General features: G+C 44.2%; 1 protein-coding gene across 1 annotated transcript; it reads right to left on the reverse strand.

Moving 5' to 3' along the window:
* Positions 1-7394: 7394 nt before the first annotated feature.
* On the reverse strand, positions 7395-11296 carry LOC121533625 (coatomer subunit epsilon). The gene is made up of 10 exons (XM_041839738.2): positions 11158-11296; positions 10891-10953; positions 10580-10680; positions 10302-10454; positions 10159-10212; positions 9939-10020; positions 9560-9715; positions 8724-8792; positions 8076-8150; positions 7395-7616 (listed from the first exon to the last, which is right to left on the reverse strand). Exons 1-10 carry the CDS (start codon positions 11257-11259, stop codon positions 7563-7565), a joined length of 909 nt encoding a protein of 302 aa, XP_041695672.1. The 5' UTR covers positions 11260-11296; the 3' UTR covers positions 7395-7562.
* Positions 11297-15065: the final 3769 nt, after the last annotated feature.

Here is a 15065-nt window from a genome sequence, read left to right on the forward strand (position 1 = left end):
CTGTATGAACTGGTCCCGTGCTAGCTCGCTCTGCACGGAGGGGGCATGTGAGCATATGCCCGCCGAGAGAGGCTCTCAATGTCATTAGCTAGCACCCGTAGAGGCTCTCCAGGCTGCCTGCGTCTATTACTCAGTTCGGAGCGCAGTAGCCCGGGCTGTACACACTGTCCATAGCGCCTCCTCAGTGCTCCCACTAAAGCACCATAATCACATCTGTCCTCGGGGCTAATCAATATCAAACAGGCCAGAGCTTCATCCGTGAGGCATAAAGCCAACTGCAGTGCCCTATCTTCATCCGACCACCCCCTAAAATGAGCTAACAGTTCAAACTGAGCATGAAAAGCTTCCCAATCCGCCTTACCGGAATACTTCGGGGTCTTAACGGATACGGACGCAGCCGGGAACTGGGCGCCGCCATGTTTGTTTACATCCTGAGCCCCAGATTCCTCGTCCCGCCGCGTCGACGTCACCCCTTCGGTCCGCCCACCAGAATCCGCGCGAAACACAGTCGACGAAGCACTCATGCCCGCTTCAGCCGCCATCACTCTAACGCTCCTCCCTCAAGCGGCCTCTGGGCTCCGATGCCCTGGCGATCTCCTCAGCCAGAACCCCCGACGTCCATGCACACGCACCTCCTTGGCCATAATCGTCCCCTACCTCCACCTTCACTTTCGGATTCCCTCGAAGCATCTTCAACCCCCGTTCTCACCTACGGTAGCTAGCCACAGAAGTCAGCTAGCTAGCTGGCTAACTTTTATCAACGTTTTTACTTCTGACACCAATGTAATGACCTGACTAGATCATAAAAGAACAACTGTCCAGACAGAGGATTGAGTTTACGAATGGACGGTTTATTAAACCAAATTTACACAGGCTACTGTTTGGCCGTAGCCCACGCCAAATAAATGAAAGATAACCCACAAGCCAATCGCGACCGTCTCTTGTGAAGCCCAGACGTAAAAAAAGAGAGAGAACAAAGGCTAAACCTGGTCTTAACTTCCAATGCTCCATCCCCCTGCCCAACCCCCCTCCACGCCACTCCGCCAACCGCCAGGATGCCCGGCATCAGAACATTCCAGGCATTCCCGTGATTGGCAGATAGCAGGTTGATTGACATGTCGGACCCCGCGAACACTGGGTACTGGTAGGTACAACACAACCATCTACTAGCCTAACACATAACACACAGCTGTCTGTGCGGGTCGCTACAGTACTTAATTATCATACTTGAGTAAAAGTAGATACCTTGATAGATAATGACTAAAGTGAAAGTCATCCGATAAAATACTAGTTGAGTAAAAGTAGTGCTTAATTTGTAAATCTTGAGGTGCCAGAACAAACAGTGAGCACGAGAGGCGGGTAGTTTAGTGGTTAAGAGCGTTGTGCCAGTAACCTGAAGGTCGCTGGTTCTAATCCCCGGGCCGACTAGGTGAAAAATCTGTCGATGTGCCCTTGAGCAAGGCACTTAACCCTAATTGCTCCTGTAAATCGCTCTGGATAAGAGCGTATGCTAAATGACTAAAATGTAAAAATGGGTGAGTTTTGAGGTAGCGGAATGCATGAAAAAAAAGTAGTCATTTTTAATAAACCATTGGGCTTATTACCATAATGGCCTTTTATAAACGCATTTCATGCAATTCTACGTCATTTTACATGACTGGAAACTGGCAGAATCTTTGTTAATACCACACAAATGATCGAAATGGCAGGCTACTTTGACACTGACAAACTGAGAATCAGAGATCAATAAAAACGACCTTGTCTTGAATCCATCAATAGCCTAGGGCCTAGGTACAGTGTGGGGAAAAAGTATTTAGTCAGCCACCAATTGTGCAAGTTCTCCCACTTAAAAAGACGAGAGAGGCCTGTAATTTCCATCATAGGTACACGTCAACTATGACAGACAAATTGAGAAAAAAAATCCAGAAAATCACATTATAGGATTTTTTATGAATTGATTTGCAAATTATGGTGGAAAATAAGTATTTGGTCACCTACAAACAAGCAATATTTCTGGCTCTCACAGACCTGTAACTTCTTCTTTAAGAGGCTCCTCTGTCCTCCACTCGTTACCTGTATTAATGGCACCTGTTTGAACTTGTTATCAGTATAAAAAACACCTGTCCACAACCTCAAACAGTCACACTCCAAACTCCACTATGGCCAAGACCAAAGAGCTGTCAAAGGACACCAGAAACACAATTGTAGACCTGCACCAGGCTGGGAAGACTGAATCTGCAATAGGTAAGCAGCTTGGTTTGAAGAAATCAATTGTGGGAGCAATTATTAGGAAATGGAAGACATACAAGACCACTGATAATCTCCCTCGATCTGGGGCTCCACGCAAGATCTCACACCGTGGGGTCAAAATGATCACAAGAACGGTGAGCAAAAATCCCAGAACCACACTGGGGGACCTAGTGAATGACCTGCAGAGAGCTGGGACCAAAGTAACAAAGCCTACCATCAGTAACACACTACGCCGCCAGGGACTCAAATCCTGCAGTGCCAGACGTGTCCCCCCTGCTTAAGCCAGTACATGTCCAGGCCTGTCTGAAGTTTGCTAGAGTGCATTTGGATGATCCAGAAGAGGATTGGGAGAATGTCATATGGTCAGATGAAACCAAAATAGAACTTTTTGGTAAAAACTCAACTCGTCGTGTTTGGAGGACAAAGAATGCTGAGTTGCATCCAAAGAACACCATACCTACTGTGAAGCATGGGGGTGGAAACATCATGCTTTGGGGCTGTTTTTCTGCAAAGGGACCAGGACGACTGATCCGTGTAAAGGAAAGAATGAATGGGGCCATGTATCGTGAGATTTTGAGTGAAAACCTCCTTCCATCAGCAAGGGCATTGAAGATGAAACGTGGCTGGGTCTTTCAGCATGACAATGATCCCAAACACACCGCCCGGGCAACGGAGTGGCTTCGTAAGAAGCATTTCAAGGTCCTGGAGTGGCCTAGCCAGTCTCCATATCTCAACCCCATAGAAAATCTTTGGAGGGAGTTGAAAGTCCGTGTTGCCCAGCGACAGCCCCAAAACATCACTGCCCTAGAGGAGATCTGCATGGAGGAATGGGCCAAAATACCAGCAACAGTGTGTGAAAACTTTGTGAAGACTTACAGAAAACGTGTCATTGCCAACAAAGGGTATATAACAAAGTATTGAGAAACTTTTGTTATTGACCAAATACTTATTTTCCACCATAATTTCCAAATAAATTCATAAAAAATCCTACAATGTGATTTTCTGGATTTTTATTTCTCATTTTGTCTGTCATAGTTGACGTGTACCTATGATGAAAATTACAGGCCTCTCTCATCTTTTTAAGTGGGAGAACTTGCACAATTGGTGGCTGTCTAAATAAAAAAATTCCCCACTGTAAGTGAAATAATCTGTCTGTAAACAATTGTTGGAAAAATTACTTGTGTCGTGCACAAAGTAGATTTCCTAACCGACTTGCCAAAACTATAGTTTGTTAACAAGAAATTTGTGGAGTGGTTGAAAAACAAGTTTTAATGACTCCAACCTAAGTGTATGTAAACTTCCGACTTCAACTGTATATGCCTCCTGCCTATGTGATAATATGAAGCGCATATTCAGATTAACTTCACAGCACAGAACAAGTTTGTAAAGGAAAGAGATGTTCCTACCTTAGTTCCTACCTTAGTTCCCTACCTTACCAAAACCTCCCACAACACAGCCATTTCCTTGTGCGTCTTCTCCTCCCTATTTCTTGAGTTGCTCCTGGTGTCTGTGACACATCTGTGTCCTTTAGCAATCCATGACCTCACATAGGGGACTGGGTTGAATTTGGTCATGGGTGGGCCAACAATGTTCAGAAAGAGTAGCCCTGATATGGTGGAGGTATGCAGAGGCTCGGGTTGAGGTGCAAATCAGATTCATTTGAGAAAATCCCTGCTCGCATTCTGCACTGGATATGGGGATGGTGCTGACCGCCATCAACAGCTCTTTAAGTCCATCTGGAATGGCTCCTTTATCATTACCATTAGTGTCCCTGTACTGCCTGTATGCCCGTATGACTGTACGTGGACTGTCAATGCCAAACCGCTGGCAGAGAGATTCTATCTCTGTTTCTACATACAGTGCTCCTGCGTCCTTCGGCCAGTATTGCGCATACAGCGCCTTCAGTTCCTATATGAACTGGCTGTGTCCTATATTGTCCACCGCCCATCCTCATTGAGAGAACATTCTAGCCTCCATGTTCCTCGCCAAGCTCTCGAAAACCTCCCTCTGACGCCTTGGAAAGAGGTCTCCTGAATCCCTCTCTGGCTGAGTTGTGTGTGTTGGCCTGGCTGCTCTGCTATTGCACTGAACACCCTCGCTTCCCTGGTGACTGCCCTGTGTGCAGTAATAATTGTGCAGTCTCTCTTTTGGATCTCGAGTGACAATTCAGATAGTTCTTGAAGTGCATCAAACATAAGGCCTAGATTGTTAACAAACGCATGCGAGGATATGCGCATGGCAAGGCCACTATAGCTCTGACGAGTCACGCCGATGCGGGAGGCATTCTCAACTGCTATGGTGAAATGCTTGTGAAGAGCCGGGTAATTTTTCCACACAGACTCTACAGTTCTAAAACTGGATGCCACCCATCTAGTGTCCAAGATCCGGCCGATTTTGCACAGCTTAATGTCTAAACTCTCTGTTCAGTCCCTCAGCTCCATTCGGTTTTTGTTGGATACCCTATGAAGCGCATATAGCTTGTCCATAAGTCTTTTTAAATGATTGACCTCGCCTACTGCGAGATAAAGCCTGTGTGCGGAGCAGTGCCAAATGGTTACATTAGGGAAGAGGGCCTGGAGCCTTGTTGCTACTCGGCTCTTGCCTCATAGCATGACAGACGCACCATCACACGTAATTCCAATTAGGGTTTTGGAGAGAAAGTCCTCAGTAAACTTTACACCCTCTAATGCAGATAACAGATTACGGACAATTCCCCCAGCAGATAAATCCTCCAGTTCCACAAGATCAACAAAAATGTTTGCTGGTACGTCCATATCTGCCAGCTGAAGTCTGATGTATACAATCAAGGCACTCTTTTTATTCAAACTAGTAGCCTCATCGAGCATTAGGCAGATTTTGGGAGAGCACTGTACTATTCTTTCAAATAGTTTTCGCTTCATTTCGGAGGAAATATGTTGCTGTATGTTGGAGCAAGCAACATTGGAATGGAGAATTCTCCCCATGTCAAATCCATTTAACTCCTGACAGTCAATTTCTTGCTCAAAACCATGATCGGGTCTGTGACTTTTAGCCTCCTTGTAAACTGTTCGGAAGACTGGCTGTAGTGTCTATGTTTTTATTTTGAGCGTTAACTACAACCTGTGTTAAGGTGTCCTCTTTAGCCTTGTGTACAATGCTTGCTGCCGCTAAATGGGCCTTGGTTTGGGCATGTTAAAAAAAAAAAAATTCTGAGGGCTCTTTGTTGCTTTTTTATGTTGGAGGCAGAAGATGTTACTGTACATTCCACCAACTCTTTTGCTAGTTTCATCCCTCCAGTCATTTCCGGGCCCAAACTCCCTACCTTTTTGCATGTTGTACAGCCCAGCTTTGAATTTTGCTTGCCAAGCCAGAGGTTATACATTTGCTTGGTCTTGAACTGGCGGGATAAGCAGCACTGCTAGCTGAGGCATCGCCATCAGGAGCAGTTTGCTTCTCACTCCTCTCATCCGGAACTGACAGTTCTCTGGCTCATTTCGGGTTCGATTCACCATACTTTTCAGGATTTTTGGACTTGAAAAACGTCGAAGTTGATTGCCTTTTCTTATTCATTTTTGATTTGGCTTTCCCTGTTTCAAATTCAGTAGGGAGACGACTAGCCTAGGCTACATACAGACAGACCTTTTCACTAGCTGACCACCACTGCCAAGACCTGTTTCAAGATCAGTTACTTACCTCGCCGGCCCGTCCCATAACCTATATGTACAAATAAGAGAGCAGGTCTGAAATCAGTGTGGAAGGATTAGGAAGATTGCGCAGGAGGCGGGAGAAATAACCTAGAGGCAACTTGATTTAAATCTGATCGCTTTTTAAAAAAATGTTTACAGTGCAAACAGTGAACAAATTGTATAAATAATGCTGCGAGGTACCAGAGCCGGGCAAATAGGTGCCGTAACATACAAGGTTACATCTGAGAAATGCTGGATCCTGTTAGAGCCAGAAGGGAACACTCCAACACTCAGACAACATTTAGAAACACAGTATTTGTGTTCAGCGAGTCCGCCAGATCAGAGGCAGTAGGGATCACAACGCGTTATATTAGTAGGTACGCGAATTGGACCATATTGCTGTACTTACCTGACCATTTGAAATGTAACTAGCACTTTTGGGTGTCAGGGAAATTCTATGGGAGTAAAAAGTACATATTTTCTTTTAGGAATGTATTGGAGTAAAAGTAAAAGTTGTCAAAAATATAAATAGCAAAGTACAAATACTCCCAAAAACAACTTAAGTAGTACTTTAAAGTATTCTTTACTTAAGTACTTTACACCACTGGTAAATATACACTGAGTATACAAAACATTAGGTACCCCTGCTCTTTCCATGACAGACTGACCAGGTGAATTCAGGTGAAAGCTGTGATCCTTTATTGATGTCACATGTTAAATCCACTTCAATCAGTGTAGATGAAGGGGGGGAGACAGGTTAAAGAAGGATTTTTGAGACATGGATTGTGTATGTGTGCCATTCAGAGGGTGAATGGGCAAGACAAAATATTTAAGTGCCTTTGAATGGGGTATGGTAGTACGGTGCCAGTCACACCGGTTTGAGTGTGACAAGAACAGCAACGCTGCTGGGTTTTCCACGCTCAACACTTTCCTGTGTGTATCAAGAATGGTCCACCACCCAAAGGACATCCAGCCAACCTGACACAACTGTGGGAAGCATTGGAGTCAACATGGGCCAGCATCCCTGTGGAACGCTTTCGATACCTCGTAGAGTCCATGCCCCGACAAATTGAGTCTGTTCTAAAGGCAAAAGGAGGTGCAACTCAATATTACGAAGGTGTTCCTAATGTTTGTACACTCAGTGTAGGGTAGATAGTTAAAATATACCTGTACATTGGGCATGCACAGAGGAATTTCTATAAATCATGAATTTAATGGCCCACTCATTAAAAAAATTGATAATTTCACACGCATAGTGGGTAAACTCTGATCGCGGTGAAAAAAATAACACTCCCTATACATTCAATGCACTCTTCCGCAAAAGGTGGGTAAACTATTGGCTAAAGAACATTTTAACAAGTTGGTAAACTGTGTTTACCCTCCACTACACCACTGGTTTCACACGGACACACACTGGGTGTAAACAGGGTCATAAAACATTTATTGTAAATTTTTGAGGAATGCTAAAAGGAAACAGAGTGACAAAAAGTGTATTTTTTTATTCTTCAAATTTCTAAATGTGCAAGTCAATTTTAATCCATACAGTTTAGCATTTGTCATATTGATAGACAAAAAGAGACATGGAGCCATCAGTTGTGTGTCCAGTATTAATAATGTTTTGGGGTCCAAACAGATTCCTCCATTGTCTCACGCAGTTGCAGTGGGAGCATACTGCATCGTCAGTCTGTCAAATTCATTCTCCTGAGGTAAAAAAGTAGAAGCATTTTACACATGGTAGAAAATGTTTAACTAGTGACACTGTTGTAGACTGAAATAAACTGGTTTAACAAACGATACAACCAGACTTTTCAATGTTGATTTACACTTCTTAAATTGGGTAATTATGGTGTAGTGAAGTCTATGAAATCAAAGTCAACCTATTTTTAAATGCTCAGACTTGATATGCTGCAGTGCTCACCAATCAAATCATTAAATTTCCTTCCAAGAGAGCTAAGGTTGTAACAAGGAAGAATGCTGCTCTTTAATGTTTATTTGATTTTTTTACTTAACACATATTTTTCTTAAAACTGCATTGTTGGTTAATAAGGGCTTGTAAGTAAGCATTTCACTGTAAGGTCTATACAGGTTGTATTCGGCGCATGTGACAAATAACATTTGATTTGAAGTAGAAATGTGTATGGGCAAATGTAATCCACGTACCTTGGTCAGGTAGTCTTTAAGGAAGGGGTGAGCTCTATGGGCATCTTTCAGTTGAGAGAGATACCTGTTGGTTACCTGCCAACAAATACATAACCGATTGATGTTAAGGAAGTTCATGCATATAAAAACATTCATAAATCATTATCATAAATCATTAGAACAAGGTCTTATCTATATACACCTCGGTTGAGTTCAATAACCTTGATTGGTGATTACTTTGACCCCAATTGAAGAAAGTGTTCTGTAGATAGTCAAGATTATATTATTTACTCACTATCACAAGCAGAATTTTTTTAGACTTTATCCCTAGAACTTTGTCTTCTGAGTTTATTGCTGTTTAAGGAGAAGGGCACTAATGTGCAAGATATCAGCAAATTGAATAAACCCCCTTTTGTCATTCCAAAGCTTTGATAATGTCTGCCAAACAAACCTGGTCGTGGTCCTCTGTAGCTCAGCTGGTAGAGCACGGCGCTTGTAACGCCAAGGTAGTGGGTTCGATCCCCGGGACCACCCATACACAAAAATTTATGCACGCATGACTGTAAGTCGCTTTGGATAAAAGCGTCTGCTAAATGGCATATTATTATTAAACCTAGCTAGAGACAAACATTTCTCAGTATCTGTGGCAAAAAGTATGCAAAATCTTACCTCAGGAGCTTTGCCTAAGTGCTGGGTCAGCACAATCAGATTGATCAGAGTCTCAGGGTGGCTGCTGTCCTGTTAGGGGAAAAACAGACTCTATAAGAGGTTGGAAAACACCCACTGTTTCTCATAGAAATGTCTCGATGCACTGTATGACCTTGCTCATTACCCCGTTTCATTCATACATGTTTCATCACATTTTCTGAAATATGTATACAACAACTGCATTACTAGTGTATTTATATCACAATTTGACATTTACATTTTTAGTCATTTAGCAGACGCTCTTATCCAGAGCGACTTACAGTTAGTGAGTGCATACATTTTCATACTGGCCCCCCGTGGGAAACGAACCCACAACCCTGGCGTTGCAAGCACAATGCTCTACCAACTGAGCTACATTGTCTGAACAAGTGTAAAATATGTGACATCTTTATGTGTAATAATTTAATCAAGGATCAGTCTTCTGTGACATCCCAACAAGGTGTTGGTTATACTCTGGACCACTTTTCCCCATCTTCGATCAACTGCAGGTCTAGGGTTTATATTTTTATTTTGTACGCATTTGGCGCCACCTACTGGACAATTGCTATAACTGCAAGTATTTTGCTTATGATGACACTAAACTTGTATTGCTGTGGTTGGATAAGACAACAGACACCACTAATCGGTTTAACTAATTCAAATTGTACCAATACATTTCTTCACTGTAACACCCTATAATGTTATGCTATCAAATAGTGTTCATCTATATTTAAACAACCCTCTAGACATCTCTACTGCTTAATCTCTGAAATATGTCTACAGTTGATATTAAGAGTGCATTTGAGGTAAGTAATGACCTTGTCTAGTGCCTCCTGGAGAACCCCCTCTGCCTCCTCCCACTTGTTCTGGGCCATATGGCAGGCAGCCTGGCCATTCAGCAGAAGCAAAGTGGGGGAGTACTTATCCGACATCTCCTGGAAGATGTAGTAAGCATCCTGCAGCTTCTCTCCTCCCTGAAAAAAAAGGGAAAGGCAAGAGTCCTTTTTTTCCTTCTTCTGTTGATCAGATGAAAAACAGAAATTGAGTTGACTTCAGTCCTAAAGGGATGACTACTTTTCCATTGAGAGTGGTGCGCTGTCAATAAAAGCCTTTTTTTTTTTCAGGTGAGGGGCAATGAGGCCCGCTCCACTGATGTATTATAGCATGTAGGGTTCTTCACTATGGGCTGACACTCACAACAGCGATGTTGACCCAAGCCGTGGACAGTTGGGTCAGTGTGGCATCCTCGTCTTGCTCCTGCATCTTCTTCAGCTCTTTCCTTTGTGTCAAAATAAGTCAACAACGCCATATATGACCAACACTGAATCATGTGCTCAATTTGCTGAATCCTTTGAACTAAATTTACTTAAAAGTATTTTAAAGGCATTTAATCAGATGGTGTGTGGAGCAGACATACCTTGCCAAATCAACACGGTCTAAACTCAGCAGCACCTGAATGGTCATTGCCATGCTGAACAGAAAAAGAAGGACATTCACGTATTGCAAAACACATAATAACAGGGGCTATAAACATGAATAGTATCCTGTGATCGTCCTTACCACTCCAGACTTTCTCCCTGGTGCAGGGTCCTCAAGGCAGCATCCGAGTTCATCTCATGGTAGTAAATGGACGCAGCCATGAGCAGGAAGGTTGTGTTGGCCACATCTACACTCTTGGTCATCTTCTTGTCAAGTTCAGCCACAATGGCATCCCTGCACAAGCAACAAAGACAGCAATATTGTTACACCACCAAAGGAGTCAACAAAGAGCATTTCATTTTAATTACATAGGTGGGTTGTTATATTGACTGTTTAATGTTACATTGACTGAATAAAACCTTTTGCCCTCGTTGGCGCGATACTCAGCAAACATCTTGACAGCCTGGAGCTCTGGCGAGGAGCTCGCCTTGACGTCATCCATCACCACAGCATACTTCCTCTGAAATGATACAGGAGATGAGAACTGATACAATACTGACAGGCGGTGTCTTAATGGAACTTATAACGGCAGCATCTTCGGATGATAAAGTTATAGTTCAAAATTAGACAATAAAAACAATATAGTAATTATTGCACAGTGACACTAACGTTACACACGTAATTTCACATTCCAATAAGTATATCTCCATCTGTGCAATTATGAACTTACCTGGGCAATATATGCTCTGTACAGAAACATGTCTCTCTCAACCTCCTTCTCAGGTGTTGATGGCTATAAAGAGGAAATAGCAAGTAGGTTATGTTTTTTATTTAACATGATCTAATTCCTTGAATTGCTTTTATAACAGATGTTAACGTTAGCAGCTACTAGCTGATTAGCTAACATTAGCTAGCCAGTCCAAACGTATTACATCGACACTACAGAAAGACTAGCTATTAGCCATGTTGCACAAACGGTTTATCAGCAGATAATTACCTTAACTTTCTGAGCTTCATTGATACATTGTTGATAACTGCCAATATAATAAGCATTTTTCACATCGAAGAGTTCATCAACATCTCCTTGTTGCGTCGCCATGTTGACTGGATGACTTCCTAGACACGTAGCACCGACGCGTCATCACACAACGTATTTAACGCGTTCAAGACAACTCGGAAACTCGGACCACCGAGTTAAATTGTACGTACTTTTTTTGCATAGAGCTTCCTATTGGTTGATTCCAAGGGAGAACGACAATCATGGTAGAAATAATTGCTCCTAATACACCAGATGCATGTCCTTGAATCGATTATTTTGAAATCGTACACAGAATAAGTTATAAGGATAGTTTAGTTGCTAATGGAAGCCTGCAGTACCCCGGCTGGCCTTCAATTTGAGTAATGCCGCGTTCAAAACAACTGGGAACTCGGAATTGGGAACTCAGAAATCTCAGACTTCCAACTTCAGTGCGTTCAAAACAACTGGAAACTCTGGAAAAAAATTAGCTCTGACTGGGAAAAATCTATTTGAACGGCCATCCAACTCGGAATTCCAACTAGGGAACTCGGGCCTCTTTCTAGAGCTCCGACTTTCCGACCTGAAGATCACTGACGTCATGATTTGACCTCGTATTTTTCCGAGTTCCCAGTTGTTTTGAGTTCCCAGTGTATCACCGTTTGCTACAGTATGTTATTGGTTACAAAGTGGCAATATCCAAACACTCCACTAAACGGCGCTCCTGAACAAGCTTGCCATCTAATTAATGGCCTACTAGAGCGTCCAGCGAGTAAAGCGTACAACACACCCCTGTGCACCACACGGATGCGCTGTGATAAGGATGACAATAAGCATAAAAAACCAATAATATTATGGATGACTGGATTGCAGAGTAGCCTATGAACTAACTATATGAATGTGGTGATATTCTATAAATAAGATTATGCATGTAACCTACGATATCTGTTTGAAATAGCCCTATTTAATCTGGTTTGAATGTTTATGAGTTATTTATATTCGTTTTCATCAGGTCCATAACAGAAAAAAAGAGCTTGTTGATTGTTGATTAAAACATGCGATTCACAATGAACAACATAACCTCCGGAATTCCTGCTAAACCCATGAATTCATAAACCGGGGCAAAACCTATGCTTTCCTGTCCAGAAAATATCTGCTGTTAAACACCTTGTGTCTGGTTTTACAATCTCTCTCTCTCTCTCTCTCTCTCTCTCTCTCTCTCTCTCTCTCTCTCTCTCTTTCTCTCTCTCTCTGTCTCTCGGTTTCTGTCTCTCTACCCAACTCAGCAACTGAGGCAATATTTTCCTTTAATGAGGTCAAATATTAATCTTCTCTTTTTCCCCTGACCCATCTGTCTATCTCCTCATTTGAATTCCATGCTGTCACAGTCACTAGCCCATTCAAACTTAACATCCTTGTCATTTATCGCCCTCCAGGTTCCCTTGGAGAGTTCATCAATGAGCTTGACGCCTTGATAAGTTCCTTTCCTGAGGATGGCTCACCTCTCACAGTTCTGGGTGACTTCAACCTCCCTACGTCTACCTTTGACTCATTTCTCTCTGCCTCCTTCTTTCCACTCCTCTCTGCTTTTGACCTCACCCTCCTATCATCTCTTCCATCTGCTCCATCCTTCTCCCTCCAATCTCCTGATTCTGCCTCCTCAACCCTCCTCTCCTCCCTTTCTGCATCCTTTGACTCTCTATGTCCCCTATCCTCCCGGCCGGCTCGGTCCTCCCCTCCTGCTCCGTGGCTTGACGACTCATTGCGAGCTCACAGAACAGGGCTCCAGGCAGCCGAGCGGAAATGGAGGAAAACTAGACTCCTTGCGGACCTGGCATCTTTTCACTCCCTCCTCTCTACATGTTCTTCATCTGTTTCTGCTGCTAAAGCCACTTTCTACCACTAAATTCCAAGCATCTGCCTCTAACCCTAGGAAGCTCTTTGCCACCTTCTCCTCCCTGCTGAATCCTCCTCACCCCCCCTCTCTGTGGAAGACTTCGTCAACCATTTTGAAAAGAAGGTTGACGACATCCGATCCTCATTTGTTAATTCAAATGACACTGCTGGTCCTGCTCACACTGCCCTACCCTATGCTTTGACTTCTTTCTCCCCTCTCTCTCCAGATGAAATCTTGCGACTTGTAACGGCCGGCCGCCCAACAACCTGCCCGCTTGACCCTATCCCCTCCTCTCTTCTCCAGACCATCTCCGGTGACCTTCTCCCTTACCTCACCTCGCTCATCAACTCATCCTTGACCGCTGGCTATGTCCCTTCCGTCTTCAAGAGAGCGAGAGTTGCACCCCTTCTCAAAAAACCAACACTCGATCCCTCTGATGTCAACAACTACAGACCAGTATCCCTTCTTTCTTTTCTCTCCAAAACTCTTGAACGTGCCGTCTTTAGCCAACTCTCTTGCTATCTCTCTCAGAATGACCTTCTTGATCCAAACCAGTCAGGTTTCAAGACTGGTCATTCAACTGAGACTGCTCTTCTCTGTGTCACGGAGGCTCTCCGCACTGCTAAAGCTAACTCTCTCTCCTCTGCTCTTGTCCATCTAGACCTGTCTGCTGCCTTTGATACTGTGAACCATCAGATCCTCCTCTCCACCCTCTCCGAGTTGGGCATCTCCGGCGCGGCTCACTCTTGGATTGCGTCCTACCTGACCGGTCACTCCTACCAAGTGGCGTGGTGAGAATCTGTCTCCGCACCACGTGCTCTCACCACTGGTGTCCCCCAGGGCTCAGTTCTAGGCCCTCTCCTATTCTCGCTATACACCAAGTCACTTGGCTCTGTCATATCCTCACATGGCCTCTCCTATCATTGCTACGCAGACGACACACAACTAATCTTCTCCTTTCCCCCTTCTGATAACCAGGTGGCGAATCGCATCTCTGCATGTCTGGCAGACATATCAGTGTGGATGATGGATCACCACCTCAAGCTGAACCTCGGCAAGACGGAGCTGCTCTTCCTCCCGGGGAAGGACTGCCCGTTCCATGATCTCGCCATCACGGTTGACAACTCCGTTGTGTCCTCCTCCCAGAGTGTGAAGAGCCTTGGCGTGACCCTGGACAACACCCTGTCGTTCTCCGCTAACATCAAGGCGGTGACCCGATCCTGTAGGTTCATGCTCTACAACATTCAGAGAGTACGACCCTGCCTTACACAGGAAGCGGCACAGGTCTTAATCCAGGCACTTGTCATCTCCCGTCTGGATTACTGCAACTCGCTGTTGGCTGGGCTCCCTGCCTGTGCCATTAAACCCCTACAACTCATCCAGAATGCCGCAGCCCGTCTGGTGTTCAACCTTCCCAAGTTCTCTCACGTCACCCCGCTCCTCCGCACACTCCACTGGCTTCCAGTTGAAGCTCGCATCTGCTACAAGACCATGGTGCTTGCCTACGGAGCTGTGAGGGGAACGGCACCTCCGTACCTTCAGGCTCTGATCAGTCCCTACACCCAAACGAGGGCATTGCGTTCATCCACCTCTGGCCTGCTGGCCCCCCTACCTCTGCGGAAGCACAGTTCCCGCTCAGCCCAGTCAAAACTGTTCGCTGCTCTGGCACCCCAATGGTGGAACAAGCTCCCTCACGACGCCAGGACAGCGGAGTCACTCACCACCTTCCGGAGAAACTTGAAACCCCACCTCTTTAAGGAATACCTGAGATAGGATAAAGTAATCCTTCTACCAACACTTACCCCACCCCAAAGAAATAAAAAATAAAAAAAACATATTGTAAAGTGGTTATCCCACTGGCTATAATGTGAATGCACCAATTTGTAAATCGCTCTGGATAAGAGCGTCTGCTAAATGATGTAAATGTAAAATGTAAATGTTATGATTAAACAATTGTGTAGTCCACTGGACTTTATGACATTAACCAACACTC

This window comes from Coregonus clupeaformis, chromosome 20, assembly GCF_020615455.1.
Source record: "Coregonus clupeaformis isolate EN_2021a chromosome 20, ASM2061545v1, whole genome shotgun sequence".
NCBI classification, from domain to species: Eukaryota; Metazoa; Chordata; class Actinopteri; order Salmoniformes; family Salmonidae; genus Coregonus; species Coregonus clupeaformis.

Excerpts from the sequence above, each read along its gene's own strand:
- LOC121533625 (XM_041839738.2), bottom strand. The coding sequence starts at position 11,259 with ATGGCGACGCAACAAGGAGATGTTGATGAACTCTTCGATGTGAAAAAT. Across the intron at positions 9,716-9,938 it reads CTTGGGTCAACATCGCTGTT|GGAGGAGAGAAGCTGCAGGA; the intron begins GTGAGTGTCAGC and ends CTTTTTTTTCAG. Across the intron at positions 7,617-8,075 it reads TTAAAGACTACCTGACCAAG|GAGAATGAATTTGACAGACT; the intron begins GTACGTGGATTA and ends TTTTTACCTCAG.